Below are 18,826 nucleotides of genomic sequence, written 5' to 3'. Positions count from 1 at the left end.
TACCACTTATTAGCTCTGACTCCAGGCCAAGCTCTTCGCCTTCCTGAATCAGTTTCAGCAACTATATAATGGGAATTGAAATGACTTATATCAAATGCTTTGAATAAAAATCAGCAAATAACTTGTGAGACAGTATCTGGCTTATAGTAGATGTACAATTAATACTTGATGATTTGGCCTGAAGATGACTCAGAAGACCTAGATTCTAATCACATGATTTTCCTGAATCTTTATATAAAGTTTGACAGATATTTATCATATATGAATGTATTAATTTGTTAGGGCTGCTATAACAAAATACTCCTGGCTGGGTGGCTTAAACACAGATTTATTTTCTCATTGTTCTGGAAGCTGAAAATTTAAGATGAAGGTGTTGACAGGTTCAGATTCTCCTGAGGCCTCTCTTCTTGGCTTGCTGATTGCCACCTTCTTGCTGTGTTCTCACGTGCTTTTTCTCTATGTACACAGACCTCTGATGTCTTTCCCTCTTCTTATAAGGACACTAGTTGCATTGGATTAGAGCCCACCCATATGACCCCATTTAACCTTAGTTACCTCTTTAAAGGCCCTATTTTCAAATGTAGTCACATTCTGAGGTGTGCTGGGGGTTAGGACTTAAACATATGAATCTTAGGGAGACACAACTCAGCCCATAACAATAGGCCTTAATTTTATCTGTAAAACCAAGTTTGTCTCGTTACGTTATATTTGTTCTCGTTTTCCACATGAAGGCTCAGGAAACTTTTCTAGGCTATGGAGGCCAGAGGCATGGTTCTAATACTGAGCCAATGTTTTAAAGAGGCTAAATTACAGAGAAAACCACAAGCTTTCTCCTTTGGTTCTTGATATCAGGTGGTAGTTCAGGGATCTCCTGCATTGTGACCAGTGAAAATAAAGAGCAAGGCTCACATTCAGTGGGTTCAAAAGGGTGAGTCAACAACTTGGGGGCATCTGAAAATGGATTAGAGCCTAACTGTGGAATTCAGCCAGTATTCCCTTGTTGGACACTGAAGGAGTGGATTGTCTAAATGACAATAGCAACAGCATCCTCCTGGAACAGGAAAGGCGTTTTGGTTGAAAGTAAGAGTAGATGTCGGTTAAGTACAGAAGTTAAGTGGTAGGAATCAGAGAAGGGTCCTTTCTCTTTTACTGTCCCTGGCTTTGATTTTTCTTTAAATGATTGTTTCCTGAATATCTGAATACCATGCAGTCATCCAGTTCATATGTGCTGTCTGTCCAAGGCAATGGGAATATAAACCTATGTTGGACCATTTTCAGGTGCCAGGCTACTACCCCTGAATGAGTAATTCCCAAGGAGCTTTTCATTTTGTAAGGTTTGTTCAGTAAGATTGTTGTGTCCTGCCCACAGATTTGTAGTACCATTTATTTCAGAGGTGGTTATTTGGCAACAGATAGCTTTATATATTATACACAAGGAAAAATATATTAATATGGTTCACAGCAAGAAATATGAGATCATATTTCTTGGTCAAAGACATTTTATCTCCAAGACCCTGTCAATAAGACAAAGCCACACGTTCAAATCCCTGGGGGCTAGTTTCTGCTCTTTATCACTATTCTTAGATAACAAAACATCATATAAAACAAAATAAAACAAAAATCAAAACAAAATAGACCATTTTAATATGTATTTTTACAGAAGTATAAAAAGACAACACACTTAGTTGAACATGTTTATTTTTATTTCAGAAACAAGCTGGCTTAATACTTATCTCACATTCTAATGAACACATGTAAGATGTCACAACAAAATTTATTGCATAAGTTTTCCAGCCAGTGGATGTGAACAGTAGAGCAAAATAACATTCATGTAATTACACTTGTACCTGTATACACTATGTTTTTCAGTCATTCATTCATTGGTACATACACTAGTTTATTCATTAACCCAACAATAGGAAAATCATTTGTTGCCATGCACTATACTAGGCACTAGGGATATAAAATGAAGCTATAAGGTTACTGTCTTCAAGCAGGTCATAATCTAGTGCTACTAAAGTTATCCATCAAATCCTTTTTAATTACTGGGGATAAAAAAATAATACTAATAAAATTTCACTTTGGAGACTGGGGGCATTAGAAGTATTTCAGGTGATGTGAAGCCATGGCATAGCTTGAAGGGAGTTGACTGACTCTGTACAGAAACAGAAAAGTGTCTCGGGGTTACTAAGGACCATTTCTTGGTTACTAGTCTAGCATCTATCTCAGATACCTCATGCCTATTGAGATTTTAGCACCCATAAAAACTTAAGAATCATGTCGGCTCAGCACTTAGTGGTTCTTTGAGTTAAACAAAAGAGGGTGGGAGGCATGGGAGTAGGATGCTGGTTTAATGATTCCTATGTTCATGGAAACATAATGTGATTTTTTTTGAGGAGGAGGAGCAATCCTTAGATATGTGGAGACTAGTAATTATCACTGGTGGACATTTTGAATAAACATAGTCAGTAAATTTATGCAATATTTAACTTCTCTCCTAGAAATAGAATATTAGTTGAAGTACTTATTAGGGTAGAGTAGAAATATTTCCAATTTAGACAGAAGGTTGATAGCTGCATTGAAATATTATTCATTTAACTCTGCATGATTTATTACAATTGTCATATATGTTTTGGGGTATAAGCACTGTAAAATAGTTTTGAAAGATGAAATTAACACTTCACAGTGTACTATATTTAAATTAGTACTGAATTTATACTGAAAAGGAAGAATCAATTCAGTAACTCAGAAGAGTTTCAATGTACAGATTCTAAGTGTTTTTGTTTTCCCTATATTCTGTCCCTAACAGAAGTTTAATGCAAAATTAAAATATTCATACTATATGTTATATGAAATCACATCATAAAAACTACCTGAAAAATCTTTATTAATCATAGAAAGTGTGCTATTTTGGGGGAGGGTATCCTTGACCAATAGTTTAAAAGCAAATTTCACATGTGACAATATATTTAAAAGTACAATAAATGTCTCCTTAAACAATTTTAAAATCATAGAATTAGACTACATGTTTTTTTAATTGAGAACAGAATGGGTCTTTGAGGCTAATGTTGTTCAATCCTTGCATTTTATGGATGGTGAAACAAAGGCCTGGAAAAACTATATGAGTTGTCACATAGCTATTTAGTGTCAGGGTTGGTACCAAAATCCAGTACCATCAAATGAAAAGTCTCATGCTTTTTGATTTGTCTTGGTTATGGATTGATTTATTTGCAAATAACTGAAGCACCCTCAGAGAAAGGGAGGAAAATCTCACCCAATGCAAGTGAAAGGCACACAGCTGGACTTGAGGTCTGTGCGTGCCATTCCCTCTCTTGCCCATTCTCATCTTTGTTTTCTCTGAATTCCCACTCCTTTTTAGTTGCCAGTTTCCTTGGCAAGGCTCATGGTTTCTACATTCTGAAAAGACTAGTTTGCACATGTCAGAAAACTGATTCTGAACAGAGAAGCCATTTGCTCATATGGTGCTTTGTGTGAATTAGGAAATGGTGCCCCTCCAGGGCAATACAGCCTTGTGGGTCAGTGCACCACACTAGCCAGTGGCTGTGGCCTGCTTCTCCTTGAGCACACAACACTCAGGCCCAGCACCATCTGCCTGACTCAGTTTTGGTGTCTCCATTCCAAGTCCTGATTGGTCCTACTTGTATCAAATGTTGTCTTAGTTTACAAGGTGGTAAGTATGACAAAGAACCCCAAACTTATCACATATATACTTGAGAAAGAGAAGCAAAGGACAGTTGAAGTTTAATATAGGGAATCTGGCCTTACACTTGCTGTCTCTTTTCATGTATTAGACCCCTAGTATGATCGTCAGTCTAGGTCTCAAGCTGTGAGAGGTCCTAGGCAGAGCTAATAACTTTCACCTGTGCACCCAGGGACAGTCTGCAATCGGACAACCCAATGACAGCTGGCTTCATCTTTTTGGCCTTGGCTTGCCTTTGGAAGTATTTTTAAAAATGTAATCTCACCAGAATACAAAGTCTTTTGAGCATTTTAGGCAAGCTCCACCTCATCAAGTTCAAAATGCAATGTTAACAATGCAAAGGGACATTTAAAAAATTATATGTCATGTAAGCAGTTTCTTCTGTTGCCAGTGTCATTGGCAATAGACAATTCCTGAAATGGAGTCACTGAATTAAACTACTTATTTAAGAGCTCTATGATGGTCAGTGAAGGGTGGCATCAGGAACCAGATTTGACAATGTTGAAGAGGTGTCCACCTCAGGTCCAACTGTTATAGGCAGAGGACGGGAAGAGGGGGTCAGCTCGCATATAAAGCTGTCTCTTCAGAGGTGTAGGGAGGTAATCAAGTCTGGCCAAAGATAGTATTCTGTTAAACCACATTGCTTCATTATCGGCCGTTAGGAATAGAAACATATCATGGTACATATTCCTTATAAAAGGGATCTCAGCATATTACCAAATATAATCAGAAGAGACAAAATATGCAACTTTAGCATTTTATTTTTGACTAAGATAAATTTAACCACTAGGTTTCATAAACATTAAATAAATTATTATCATATTTACCTTTTAGAAGATACTTTTGAAGCTATTTTGACTTCCACTAAAGCAGTATCAGCAAATTAAAAAAAAAAAAAAATTTGTTGGTCATCACTTCCTTTTCTTTGTCCAAAGCAGTGATCTCTCATAGATTCACTTTCCACTGACCCTGAATCTAGCCTCACAATCCTTCTCCCGACGTCCATTCATTGTCAGTTAATTGGAGTTAGCACTCAAGATGAAAACTGTTCGTCATTCCACTGGTAAATTCAACATCCTAAGAGCAAAGACCTTGTCCTACTTACCTTCATATCCCAATGCCAGCATATTACCTGCATAACAGCGACACTCATTATATAGTTACAAATGGATACATGGCCCAGGAATTGTAAAAATAGCTTTTCACAAGCAGGTAATTCTCAGAAGAAAATATACAGTTGCCAAAATCACAAGCAAAAATAAATCTAACTTCATTAATAATTAAAAATCTTTGGAGAGATAAATTTTGGCAAGATTGACAAATATCTTTTGAAAAGTAATAATATTCAATGTTGGTGATAATGAGGAGAAACAGGTACATATACTACAGGTAAGAATATAACTTTTTATAACTTTTCTAAATGGAAATTAGTTTACAAAAAAAAATCATAAGAAAAGGAATACTTTGACTTAGAAATTCGACCTGTGAAACTATACTTCATTAAAATAGATATTTGTGCAATGATTTAGATATAAGGAATTTTGTTCCAATATAATATAAAATTTTTTACATAATTTGATTAACAGTCAGGGGTTGGTTACATAACATTTGATGGCCTTTTTATATAATATTATTTATATTAATCATACACAGTATATAGGTATTAAAATGATACAAAAGTGTACTTATTAACATGGACAAATGTTTAGTATATACTGTTAAGTGAAAAATAAAGATTGCAAAATAGTATTTATCATAGTTAGTTTTATTTTGTAAATATATGTGTGAATGTGCATAAGCCCCAGTAAAAGGATCTAGAAACACCAACATGTTAACATTTGCAACCTCTTGACAGGTAAGGTAATGGGATTGCCTTTTTCTTTTTTTGTTTTGTTTTGTTTTGTTTTGTTGACGTGTATCTCTTTCTCACTAATGATCACAAATTGCTTTAGTAATAAAAAAAGAAATTTTTAATATTTTAAAAATTGCTTTCTAGAGAAGTTCATTTTTTTTTCTTGATATATTCTCCTATAGTAAGCAGAACATTGAAAATCATTCCATTGATCATTCTTTTTGAGAATAGCAATTTCAGCATCCAAACATTAGAAACCTCCCTAAGGACTTCAGTCTCTGCATTTGGAGCATCAGTCTTAAATCTTGCCCTTTATTCACATATTATTTTCTCTTTTTTTCTGTCTCTCATTCCTCCTCTCTCCCTGAATCCTTTCCCTATCTTCATTAAAGCATTGATGGGGAAAAAAAAGACAGAAGTCTGATCAGAGTGGTTTCTTATAGAAGGTATACATGTGAGTCCATTATACTTTGCTTAGGTTCTCAGTGTTAGGTTTTCTTTTCTTATTATAAAAATCCATACTTGTTCATTACTTGTTTAAAAATGGAAAAATACAGAACAGTTTTAAAGGAGCTGAAAAGATGCAATTAACATAGCATACTTATATCAAGCATCAGTTTTTATTTTTCTACATGTTATTTCCTGTATGTAGTTAAAGTTGTGTAATATTTACAATTATATGTTTTATTTTTCCAGTTGAAGTACATCCTAAATATTTTCTCAGAGCTCTCTTTTCTTTAAGGGTAGCTGTTGTGCCATATCAGCATCTATGTCATTTGTTCTTTCATTTAATAATATTCTTAAATGCCTACTATGTGCCTGCTATGTGCAAGGTGTATGTACAGTGCTACAAAATGTAAGCATGATTCCTACTCTCATGGAGTGGTCCAGTCTGGGACACAGTTGCTGCCTTGCTTAGTCTACTATAAAACTCAGTAAACAACGTAAGCAGTAACTGGGAAGTGAAGTATAGGTGTTAACTAGAGTCACACAATGAGCAGCAATTGTCTATACTAAATATGGCTCTTACTCATAGTCTCCGTTATTCCCTAGTACCGCCTAATTATTATACTTTTCCTCTCTCATGGGAAACAAATAGGATTAGCAAATCATGATTATTATTTTTCAAATCATGTAAGTCACACTAAGATGAATAAGATCTTTACCCGCCAAAATTAATTTAATAAGTTAAAACAAAGAGAACCTGGGATGTCAAGTTCATCTGCCCCATCATACTTCTCTATTGTGTACTTACTGAAGAACAGAGCAGAACCTTTGCATTAAGTATGTTCATAGAGGTAATCAGGATATTTTCAAAGTATTTAATGACAGAGACAAAGCAGGAACTGACCATTTAGAAGGAGACCCACTACTTTGTTGTGTATATCCCATTGGTTGCACTATCTTAGATGTCTGACTGGGACATCCAGGGCAGAGACCAGAGTGACTAGTGGGGGCCCTCAGGCAGTTCAGGACAGTGGCTGTTTGCCAAACAGTGTGAAAGATTTCAACATTTTAACAACTGGTGTGGCAGTCTCAGCCCTGGAGAAAATAAATCAAAATACTGTTGGATGTCTTCTGCTGTAGGGAAGAATATAATAATGGTCAGAACAGCTCTCCTTTTACAATGGAACTTTGTCTGTGGTAGATTTTTTGTTAATCTCATGAAAGTGAAAACTTCCAAATCTACTTGGACAATTAAAAAATGAAGAAATTCCAAATGCAGACAGCTGAAATCAAATATAAACATTATAAGAATGCAGCTTAAATATTGTTGAACAGAGGAAAAAGGAAGAGGCCAGTAGGATAACTCTCTGTCTGGGCTTTGATAATGAGAAAATCGGAAGTTTCTACTTATTTTAAAAGAAAAAAATAACAGGAAAAGGATTCATCTAATTGTAGTCACATTTATGAAGTGTCCGTATATGAACTAAAAATGTATATGAGGACATTTTTAATAATTTATTCTCCTCTTTTAGCTTTCCTTATTGGAAAAGGCTGGATTTGGAGGTGTCCTTCTGTATATTGATCCTTGTGATTTACCGAAGACTGCAAATCTTAGCTATGATACCTTCATGGTGTCACTGAATCCAGGAGGAGACCCTTCTACACCTGGTTATCCAAGTATTGGTAAGTTCATTATTAATCCTTATTATTCTTGTAAGCACTACAAGGTTGTAATTTATAAGTACATGTTACCTAAAGTAATCAAAGGATAGTAAAGTTGAAGAATTCTTAGCACTCCGTATTTTTAAAAGTGAATGTTTTATCTTCCCAAAATTGTAGACTACCCATTTGTTGGAATAAAACTTGCTAAAAAGCCTGCAATGCATTTTTGTCTCAATAACAAGGGAAAACATTTTATGTGTTATTATTGATTGACTGATAAGATAAATTAACACCATGTGGGTCGAGTACTCTATGTAGGTGGAAAGCACGTGCACATACCTAGAAGCATGAAATGTCTGCTGCTTTCGAGTTGTTGTTACAACTTTAAGTCCAGAGTCGAGGGGTACACGTGCTCAAGTCAGGTGACTGAAACATTGGGAAATGATGCTGGAGAGGAATGGAGTTGATACAATCAAATTGTCTGGCTTCCTAAAAGAAGGGATCTCATTGGTTTGTCCAGCCACTGGCAGCATAGACATGGTTATTTTGCATCAAACATCCTTTTCTTTCCCAGCAAGCTGTGTTCATTATAGTGGGAATCATGTGGCAAAGATAAAAAAACAACTGTGATTTTGGCAGGTGCTCACTGTACCATTGATTCTCTGTCTAATGTGTCATTGACAAATATTCTTTTTAAACAGACTTGGCAGAGGAAAAGCTCTTTGGACCTCCTTCCATTGTGATACTAACCCATTAACCATGATACTTCAGTCAGGAATTAAGCTAACAAAAAATTCATGTAATTACCCATGTGTTCCATCAATATTTTTCCTTGTTTTCAACAAGATATTACAGAAGACTAATAATATCTTACTTAAGTCTAACTGTCCTTTATATATATTAACATTACCAATCAATTAATAACTTTTTCTAAGAAGGAAGTAAACTGAGTCAAATATGACTATAATTTATGAATTTTGTTGGTCTACTGAGTACTGCTTTGTCTTTTAAAGTACCCCTTTAATAATCCATGTAAGAATTTTTACTGGGACCTCATTGATCTGTACTTTGTGCAGTCCACTCTCTCTTAATTACAATTTTGAAATTAAAATTAGTAGGTATCCATCTACAATTCTCAGGCATCACCAAAAATATCAGTTGAGCTCTCTCATTTGCAAATGCTCTAATTGCCTTGGGCTGTAATGTCTCAGCATCAGGAGGTTGCACATGGCAGCTAACTCTGTATGGCAATCAGTGGTCTGCAATGCTACTGAAAAACAGATACTTTATGAATACTCTGCTTAAGTGGTAAGTTGCACCATTGGCAACAGTTACTCTTTATATATTTTTGGCTCAGGTCATTTAATAGAAGTAGAATTCAGTCATATCTAGCAAAGTGCTGGCCAGTGTCTTGAGAATCTCAGAATGTTTTTTTTTTTAATTAATTTAATTTTTTATTTCAAAATAATTTCAACTTATAAAAATGTTGCAAATATAGTATATATAGAATTCTTATATCTTTATCCCAGCATCCTCTAATATTATGTATGTCTTCTTTGGAAAAATGTCTATTCAGACTCTGCTCATTTTTTGAATTGGTTTGTTTAGTTTTTTATTGTTGTGTTGTATGTGTCCTTTATATATTTTGAATATTAACCCCTTATCAGATATATGGTTTGCAAAAATCTTCTCCCATTCAGTAGGTTGCCTTTTCATTTTGATGATGGTTTCCTTCACGTGCAGTATCTTTTTAGTTTAACATTGTCCCATTTGTTTATTTTTGCTTTTGTTTTCTTTGCTTTTAGAGTCAGATCCACAAAAAAAAATTTGTTAAGACTGATGTCAATGAGATTACCGCCAACATTCTCTCTAAGGAATTGTATGGTTTCAGGTCTTACATTCAAATCCTTAATGCATTTTGAGTTTATTTTTGTGTATGGTGTAAGAAGTGGTCTAGTTTCATTCTTCTGTATGTGGGTGTTCAGTTTTCCCAACGCCATTTATAAAAGAGACTATCCTTTCTCCATTGCATGTTCTTTGCTACTTTGCTGTAACTTAATTGTCCATATATGTATGGGTTTATTTCTGGGTTCTCAGTTTTATTCCATTGATGTCTGTGTATGTTTTTGTGCCAGTACCATACTATTTTGACTGCCATAGCTTGGTAGTATAGTTTGAAATCAGGACGCATGATACCTCCAGCTTTGTCCTTCTTTCTCAAGTTTGTTTTGGCTATTCAGGGTTTTTTGTGTTTCATGGAAATTTTATAATTATTTGTTCTATTTCTGTGAAATACATCATTGGAATTTTGATAGAAATTGCATTGAAGCTGTAGATTGCTTTATGTAATATGGACGTCTTAACAATATTAATTATTCCAATCCATGAGCACAGAATATTTTTTCATTTATATGTCTTTTTGTTTCATCAGTGTCTTACAGTTTTCAGTGTGCAAATACTTCACCTACTTGGTTAAATTTATTCCTAGGTATTTTATTCTTTTGATGTAATTGTAAATGGGATTGTTAACCTCTCTTTCTGATAGTTTGTTATTAGTGTATAGAAATGCCACAGATTTCTGTATATTGATTTTGTATCCTGTAGCTTTACTGAATTTACTTATTAGTTCTCACATCTTTTTGGTGAGGTATTCAGCGTTTTCTATGTATAATATAATGTCATCTGCAAATAGTGACAGTTTTATTTCTGTGTCCAGATTTGAGTGTCTTTTATTTCTTTTCTTGCCTAATTGCTGTGGGTAGGAGTTTCAATACTATGTTGAATAAAAGTGGCAAGAGTGGGCATCCTTGTCTTGTTCCTGATTTTAGAGGAAAAGCTGTCAGTTTTTCATCATTGAGTATGTTATTTTCTGTGAAATTGTCATATATGACCTTCACTATGTTGAGGTATATTCCCTCTATACCCACTTTATTGACAGTTAAATGAGGGTTGTATTTTGCTTTGTTTGGTTGTAGATGCTTTTTCTGCATCTGTTGAGATGATCATATGATTTTGATCCTTCATTTTATTAATGTGATGTATCACATGGATTGTTTTATAGATGTTGAATCATCCTTGCTTCCCTGGAATAAATCACACTTGATCATGATGTACAACTTTTAATGTATTGTTGGATTTGATTTGCTAATAGTTCATTGAGGTTTGTATCTGTGGTTATTAGTGATAGTGGCATGCAAATTTCCTTTTTTGTGGTGTCCTTGTCTGGTTTTAATATCAGGGTAATGCTGGCTTTGTAAAGTGCTTTGGAAGGTTTCCCTCCTCCCTAATTTTTTTTGGAAGAAAAGTATTAAGTCATCTGTGAACATTTTGTGTTAACTTTGAGAGAAGAATAGGTATTAAATCTTCTTTGGGTGTTTTGTAGAGTTTGCCAGCGAAGCCATCTGGTCCTCAGCTTTTGTTTGTTGTGAGATTTTTGATTCCTGTTTCAATCTCCTTACTAGTAATTGGTCTGTTCAGATTTTCTATTTCTTCATGATTCAGTCTTGGAAGATTTTATGTTTCTAGGAATTTATCCATTTCTTTTAGGTTGTCAAACTGTTGGCATATAATTATTTGTAGTAGTCTCATTTGATCCTTCACATTTATGTGGTTACATTTGTAACTTCTCTTTCATTTATGATTTTATTTATTTGAGTCCTCTCTTTTTCTCTTGGTTTGTCTAGCTAGTTTTGTTGATTTTATCATTTCAAATCACCAGCTCTTAGTTTCATTTATCTTTCCCATTTCTTTTTAGTCTCTCTTTCATTTATTTCCATCTGATATTTATTATTCCCATCCTTCTGCTAATTGTGGGCTTCATTTATTCTTCTTTTTCTAGGTCCTTTATGTGTAAAGTTAGATTGTTTATTTGGGAATTTTTTGTTGTTGTTTCATTATTATGAACTTCCATCTTAGAACAATTTTTGCTGCATCCCATAGATTTTGTTATGTCATATTTCTGTTTTGATTTGTCTGTAGGTATTTTTTTGATTTCTCCAAAGACCCCTTGGTTGTTCAGTAACATATTTTTAATCTCCACATTTTTGTGGTTTTTCCCTTTTTTTTTTTTTCTCATGATAGATTTCTAGTTTCATACCATTGTGGTTGGAGAAGATTTTTCTTGAATTTATTGAGACTCATTTTGCGACCTAACATGTGATCTATCCAGGAAAATGTTTCATGTGTACTTAAGAAGAATGCATATTCTCTTGCTTTTGGATGGAATGCTCTATAGGTATTAAGTCCCTCTGGTCCAATGTGTTGTTTAAATTTGATGTTTCCTTATTGATTTTTTTGTCTGGATGGTGTATCCATTGATGTAAGTAGGTTGTTAAAGTCCCCTACTATTATTGCATTGCTTTCAAATTCTCCCTTTAAGTCCATTAATATTTGCTTTTATATCTTGGTGCTCCTCTGTTGGGTGCATATACATTTATAAATGTTGTATCTTCCTGCTGGATTGACCTGTTTATCATCATGTAATACTCTTCTTTGTCTTTTCTTAGTCTTTGTTTTAAAGTCTATTTTTGTCTAATATGAGTATAGCTACTCCAGCTTTCTTTTCATTTCCATTTGCATGAAATACATTTTTCCATTCTTCCCTTTCTGTCTGTGTGTGTCCTTTCTTATGAAATGAGTCTCTTATAGGCAGTAAATAAATGGGTCTTGTTTTTTATCCATTCTGACACTCTGTCTTTTGATTGGCTGCTTTAGTTTATTTACATATAAAGTAATTATTGATGGGTATGTACTTATTGCCATTTTGTTGTTTTATGTTTTTTTCTCTTTCTTTTTGTCTCTTTGCTTGTGTATTGGTGGTTTAGTGTTTATATTTAGATTTAGTGTTATATTTAGATTTCTTTCTTGTTTTCCTTTGTGTATTTACTATAAATTTTTTCCTTGTGGTTTCTGTGAGGTTCACATATAACATTCTTGAGTGTTGCCTGTTTTAAGTTGGTAGCTACTTAAATTTGAACACGTTCCAAAATTTTGTCTTTTTACTTCCCCCCACCACACACACACATTTTATATTTTTGATGATACATTTTACATCATTTTATTTTATGCATCCCTTAACTAAGTATTATAATTTTAGTTAATTTTTCTACTTTTTTCTTGTGATCTTTATGTTTGCTTTATAAGTGATTTTTTACTACCTTTATTGTATATTTACCTTTTCCAATAAGATTTTTTTCTTTAGTGTATTTTCTTATTATTAACTAATGCCATTTCTTTTCAGCTTAAACAAATCCCTTTAGTATTTCTTTCAGGGCCAGTTTACTGGTGATGAAGTCCTTTAGAAATCAAGGGAAAGCCTTGATCTCTCCTTTAATTCTGAATGATAACTTTGTTGGGTAGAGAATTCTGGGTTAGAGGACTTTTCTGTTCCACATGATGGATATGTCATGCCACCCCTTTCTGGCCTGTAAGGTTCCTGCTGAAAAATCTGCAGATATTCTTACGGGATTTTCCTTGTATGTAACAAGTTGTGTTCTCTTGTTGCTTTTAGGATTCTCTCTTTATCCTTAACATTTACCATTTTAATTGTAATATGTCTTCATATGTGTCTCTTTGCCTTTATCTTGTTTGGAACTCTCTGGGCTTTCTGGACCTGATGTCTGTTTTCTTCCCCAGATTAGAGAAGTTTTCAGTCACTATTCCCTCAAATAATTTTTCTGACCCTTTTTCTCTCTCTTTTCCTTCTGGGACCCCTATAATATAAATGTCATTCTGCTCAATGTTGTTGCAAATGTCCCTTAAGGTATTTTCACTTTTTAAAATTCCTCTTTCATTTTGCAGCTCTGTCTGAGTGAGCTTGTTTTGTCTTCCAGCTTAGTGATTTGTTCTTCTATCTGCTGTTTAGCCCCTCTAGTGAATTCTTCTGTTCCATTATAACTTCTGTTGGTATTTTCTTATATTTTCTGTCTCTTTGTTGAAGGCTTCATTGTATTCATCCATTGTTCTCCCATGTTCAGTGAAACATCTTTCTTGGCCATTACTTTTAAATCTTTATCAGGTAGATTGCTTATCTCTGTTTCCTTTAGTTCTTTTTCTGATGTTTTGTTTTATTCTTTCATTTTGAGCATATTTCTCTGTCTCCGCAATTTGTCTAATTCTCTGTTTTTATGTATTAGTTAATAACTATCTCTCCCAGACTTAAGGAGTGATCCTATTTAGGAGATGTCCTGTGGGGCTCAGATGTGCAATCCTCCCTGGCCACCAGAGCCAGATGCTCAAGGGGTTTTCCCTATGTGAACTCTGTGTGTCTTCCTCCTGTGGTGGAGCCCAGTCATGGCTGCTGTGGTATACTGTCAGGTGGGATTTGCCCTTGGACTGGCTGCAGGGTCTGGTTGTGGCTTCTGTTGGACACTGGTAAGCAGGACTGTTGCTCAGTTGTTTGTTAGGCCTGACTTAGGTGCTGGGGTAAGCAGAGCTCTCAGTGGGGCCATGCCCACTGTCTCTAACAGTTTATAGGGAGAATTCCAAAATGCTGCCTTTCAGTGCTGGCATTATCAAAGTAGCCTGAGATCACAAAATGGCTTCTGCCAGTATCTCAGTCCCCAGGGAGTATCCCAGCTAGTTTCTCTCTGACAGAAACTTTAAGATTAGGAAGTGGGTCCCCTTCACCTATAGACCATATGTTTTGTGCTGATTTTCAGGTCGAGTCTGTGTGCAAGCACTTTAAGAAGAGGTTTTTCATTCCCTGCAGTTCTGTGGTTTTCCTGGATATATTTCTCATTGGTTTTCAAAGCCAGATGTTTTGGGAGCTTCTTTCTCCTGTGCAGGATCTAGGGGCTGGGATGCCTGATATGGAGCTCAGTCCCTTGCTCCTCAGGGTAAAGATCCATATCTTTGTGATTCTTCCTAATTGTGGTTTTTCTGAGATGGTGTGGTTTTTTCCTTGATGAGATCATATCTCTACCTTTCCTACTCATCTCGAAGCTGTCCATTTACCCTTTGTTGTGGAGGCTCTGTTCATCCAGTTTTCAGGTCCCTTACCATGGGATTTATTCCATATGTAGTTGTAGATTTGTTGTATCTCTGGGAGGAGGAGGTGAGTTCAGGATCTTCCCATACTGCTATTTTGAACCCTCTCTTTTGTTTGTTTAATACATATGAAATAAAGAGAATAGTACAGTTAACCCTCCATATACCTCAACCAGCTTCATCAATTATTCTACCATTTTGTTTTGTCTATATATCCCCTCACACCCCATAGCACCACTTATTTTTTCAAATAAAATTTACGTAAATTGAAATAGATATATCTTAATTGACAAAAGGATACAGCCATGTACTCTCCATTCATATTTAGTATTAGAACATTCCCGTCACCTCCAGAAGTTCTCTGAGTCACTTCAGAATAATTCCCCAACACCAAACGTAGCTAACCACCAGTCTCAAGATTTTCATGGTAAAAAATTTTTAAATTTTATAAAAATGGAAACATGAAGTATATATTCTTTGTGTGCAGATTGTTTTGCTCAGAATAATGTCTGTGATATTTATTCATGGTTGCAGGTATCAGTAGTTCATTCCCTTTTGTTGCTGGGAAGCATACCACAATTTTTGTATAGGTTTAAGTAGTTTTTTTTTTCTTTAAACAAGAATGTCAATGCACTCTTCCACAATGCATGATCCAAATAAGTTGTTCAAAGAAACACATGGTCTTCTTGTAAGGTAGCTCAGTAAGTCTTGTTGCATATCCAAATATGCAATAGTTCTTGATTATTATAGAATCAGAGAAAAGAGTAAAAAGTTTTAAAGTAATCTTTGTCCGTATAACACAGAAAAGAATTCATCACTCTTTTTACGAGAATGAGACTTTAGCTTCATTTGGCATGTTAATTAACTACTCTGAGCCTTATTCTCTTCACAATAAAAAGGAGGATTATACTAATACGTATCTCACAAGATTGTTTGTAAGGAGATGCAAAATTCTGGCCTCCACCTTATACTTAGATAGAAACTCTGAGGAAGGGGCCCAGCCATCTGTGTTCTGACAGATTCTTCAGGTAGTTCTGATGCAGCTAAATTTTGAGAGCCACTGAGCTAGAGGACCTTTACTATTCTTTATCTACCACATCTGAGTTGGACCACTGGGGCTACTGACCTCAACTTTGTGACCTCATGTTACTGTTCTTTCAGCATCTTGTATTGCTGCCTCCACACCAATCAGGACGGAGGAACATATGTATTCCTGATCCTCAGCCCAATTTTTTGTACTCAATGGGCTGTTAGTGAATATTTGTTGAGTGAATAAGTTATTCTCTTTTATTTTTAACTTTTAATTGGAGTATAGTTGATTTACAATGTTGTGTTAGTTTCAGGTGTACAGCAAAGTGAGTCAGTTATACATACATATATATCTCTATAGAGATATATCTGTTCTTTTTCAGATTCTTTTCCCATATACAGAATATTGAGTAGAATTCCCTGTGCTATACAGTAGGTCCTTGTTAGTTATCTATTTTATATGTAGTAGTGTGTATATGTCAGTCCCAGTCTCCTTATTTATCACTTGCCCCCACATTTCCTCTTTGGTAACCATAAGTATGATTTCCATATCTGTGAGTCTGTTTTGTTTTGTAAATAAGTTCATTTGTGTTATTTATTATTAGGTTCCACATATAAGTGATATCATATGATTTTTGTCTTTCTCTGTCTGACTTACTTCACTTAACATGATAATCTCTAGGTCCATGGCTGCTTGTGTGATGATTCTGATCCTTGGCTATACGCTAATTTTAATTAACCTAATTAAAACTCCTTTTAAAAAAGTATGTATACATACTTACACACAGTTTTTCTCCCTAAATGCTTCTGTCAATTCTCTCACATCTCTTTTACCACTCAGAATAGCAGAGATTGCACTGATTGAAAAAGCTTTGAAATTCCATTTAAGATATTAGGATATCAGAAGTCTAATCTAGTCTCTTAATTCCTTTGATAATTTATCAAATATTTCAAAGACAAAATGTTCAAACTATCAGACTTTATCATAACTTCTTCCACCAACTTGCCAGGAGTGTTTTAATACATTCAACTATGATCCAAGCAAACCCTGTTCCCTGGAACCATATAATTTTAGAATCCTAAGAGGCTTTAGAGTATAAATAGCACAATTTTATTCTCAAAATTGAGGCATAAGAAACTTGATCATGTTATCTAGGGACTCAGATAAATGGGGCATAAAAACTGACATTTACAGTAACTGGTTATTATTAAAATACCTGTGATCAGTTATAATCAAAGATGTGCTTGGCTTAAAATCACTAATTGGGTACATAAGGTAAGGCTCAAAACAAAGAGGGGATCAAAAACTATGGGGTGAGCATTAAAATAAAGAAGTGAGAAATTGATATCATTAAGTAGTATTCTATTTTTACTATGTTGAAACACAGAAAAGGAAATCCTACGCCAATTTCTAAGTATTAAGACTGTCTGACATCTGAAGGCCTAGAAATAGTATTAGGAGTTAGAAATCCTTTTGTTTCCATATTATTTCCCTTAATAATATATCTTCTGAAAACTCTGTAGGTTACAGAGTTGATTTTAAATTTAGTATCATCTCCAGATAACTGCCTGGCTAATCTCTGGACTACTACTTAATTGAAACCCAAGATATTTCTTTTATCTTGGCTTAGACTTGATTCTCATTATACCCTATTTCCTAAAATCCATCCTGATTTAAAGCCTTATGTCTGTGTCCTGTTCTTTATTTGTTATAATCCTGTTTTGTTTTTGTTTTGTTTTTCTTTTTGTTTTAAATTCTGGAGAGGAAAATCGTTTCAGTCATTTTACTCTAGTGAAGTGTATCAAACAACACAGTTTATTTAATATTCCCAGTGTTACAATTCAGTGGATCCGTGTGTTGTTTACCTCCTGTCTGTTCAACATCACCTCTGCCAACCAAAACCATTCAAAGAATAAAGAATATTTCTGTAATTTGTGACAAGTCTTCACCAGGTGTTCTTGGTCCAGATACCTGGACAAATATTGAAAGACTGACTTGAGTTGGCACTAAATCAACTGAGACAATGTTGAACTAGAATAGCAGAAAATATAAATACACGCCTAGTTGTCAAAGCAGAGTGTTAGATACTCACAGCGTGAAATACCTTGTCACTTGGTTGGGAAAAAATAAAAAATGTCTGTATTCTTACTATTTTACTGTAACTGGTGGTTCTTGAATATGTCCTAAAATCTTCCTATTTACATGAAGTATTATTCAACATGATTCTTAGATCAATTTAAAGAGTGGCTCGTTATTAAACAATGTGATTCTTTTTCAGAAAGTTTAATTTGCAACATATTTAAAAAGTAGATAGTTTAAATTCAAACTACTCCTTTTAAAAAAAATCTAAATTTCATTTTGAAATATAATTTTGGTAATATAAGTTTTCTTGTATTTCTTGGTTCCAAAAAATTGAAAATTTCCAATTGATTTTTGAAATGTCTAGGATTATAGTGTTCAGAGACATTTTTGAGTGATTATTATTCTTAGGAAATCAGTCTGCCATGTAGTATATTAGTTGCTCAGAATGTTCTTTACTGATTATTGTATAAGGAGCTTTCTATTTTAAATTAAACAAATACTCTGTCAGTAGAGACAATCAGGTTTTTTGTTTGTTTGCTTTAAGAATCAAAGTTTTCACAAAAATTGGTGATGATTCTAAGAGGATAAAGTCCACTGCTTTAAAAAAATGATTTACAAATATATTCCGTCACAATGCATATAAGAAGTTAATTGAAACAACAATAAAATTAGTTTTACATGTTTTTAGCATTTTATCTTATAAGATCTTTTAACAAGACAGCTTTTACTGGCCCCACTTCACCTTATTTGCTGATCTTTAAAGAAACTGAGCCTTAATCAATGTGACTTGACTAACATAACCAGCACTTAAATACAAGGTTATCTAACTTCTAACGTAATGGGAATTCCACTATATGATTTGGCATCCACTATACAACTTAGGCAAATAAGATTTGCAGTTTGGTGTGATTCAAACTTAATGATGAACAAAGTTTGACTTCGTTTATCTCATACATTCGCCATATGCTTGGGGGGTAATGTTGAAGGTGAAATATAAAATAGTAAAATTATAAAATGTATCTGTAGGTTTAGACTATATCAGTAT

General features: G+C 34.3%; 1 protein-coding gene across 4 annotated transcripts in view; it reads left to right on the top strand.

Annotated features, from left to right (window-relative positions):
- NAALADL2 (N-acetylated alpha-linked acidic dipeptidase like 2) overlaps positions 1–18,826 on the top strand; it is a 1,512,458-nt gene that overhangs the window by 935,262 nt on the left and 558,370 nt on the right. For all 4 annotated transcript variants that reach the window (XM_082393971.1, XM_082393970.1, XM_082393972.1 and 1 more), the window contains one exon: positions 7,553–7,703. In XM_082393971.1, the coding sequence (XP_082250097.1) occupies positions 7,553–7,703 (151 nt within the window). The remainder of the gene's footprint in view (positions 1–7,552; positions 7,704–18,826) is intronic.

This window comes from Balaenoptera borealis (genome assembly GCF_965194805.1).
Source record: "Balaenoptera borealis genome assembly, chromosome: 5".
Lineage (NCBI taxonomy): Eukaryota > Metazoa > Chordata > Mammalia > Artiodactyla > Balaenopteridae > Balaenoptera > Balaenoptera borealis.
Note: the sequence above shows the minus strand (reverse complement) of the source record. Positions and strands in the feature narration are given on the sequence as shown.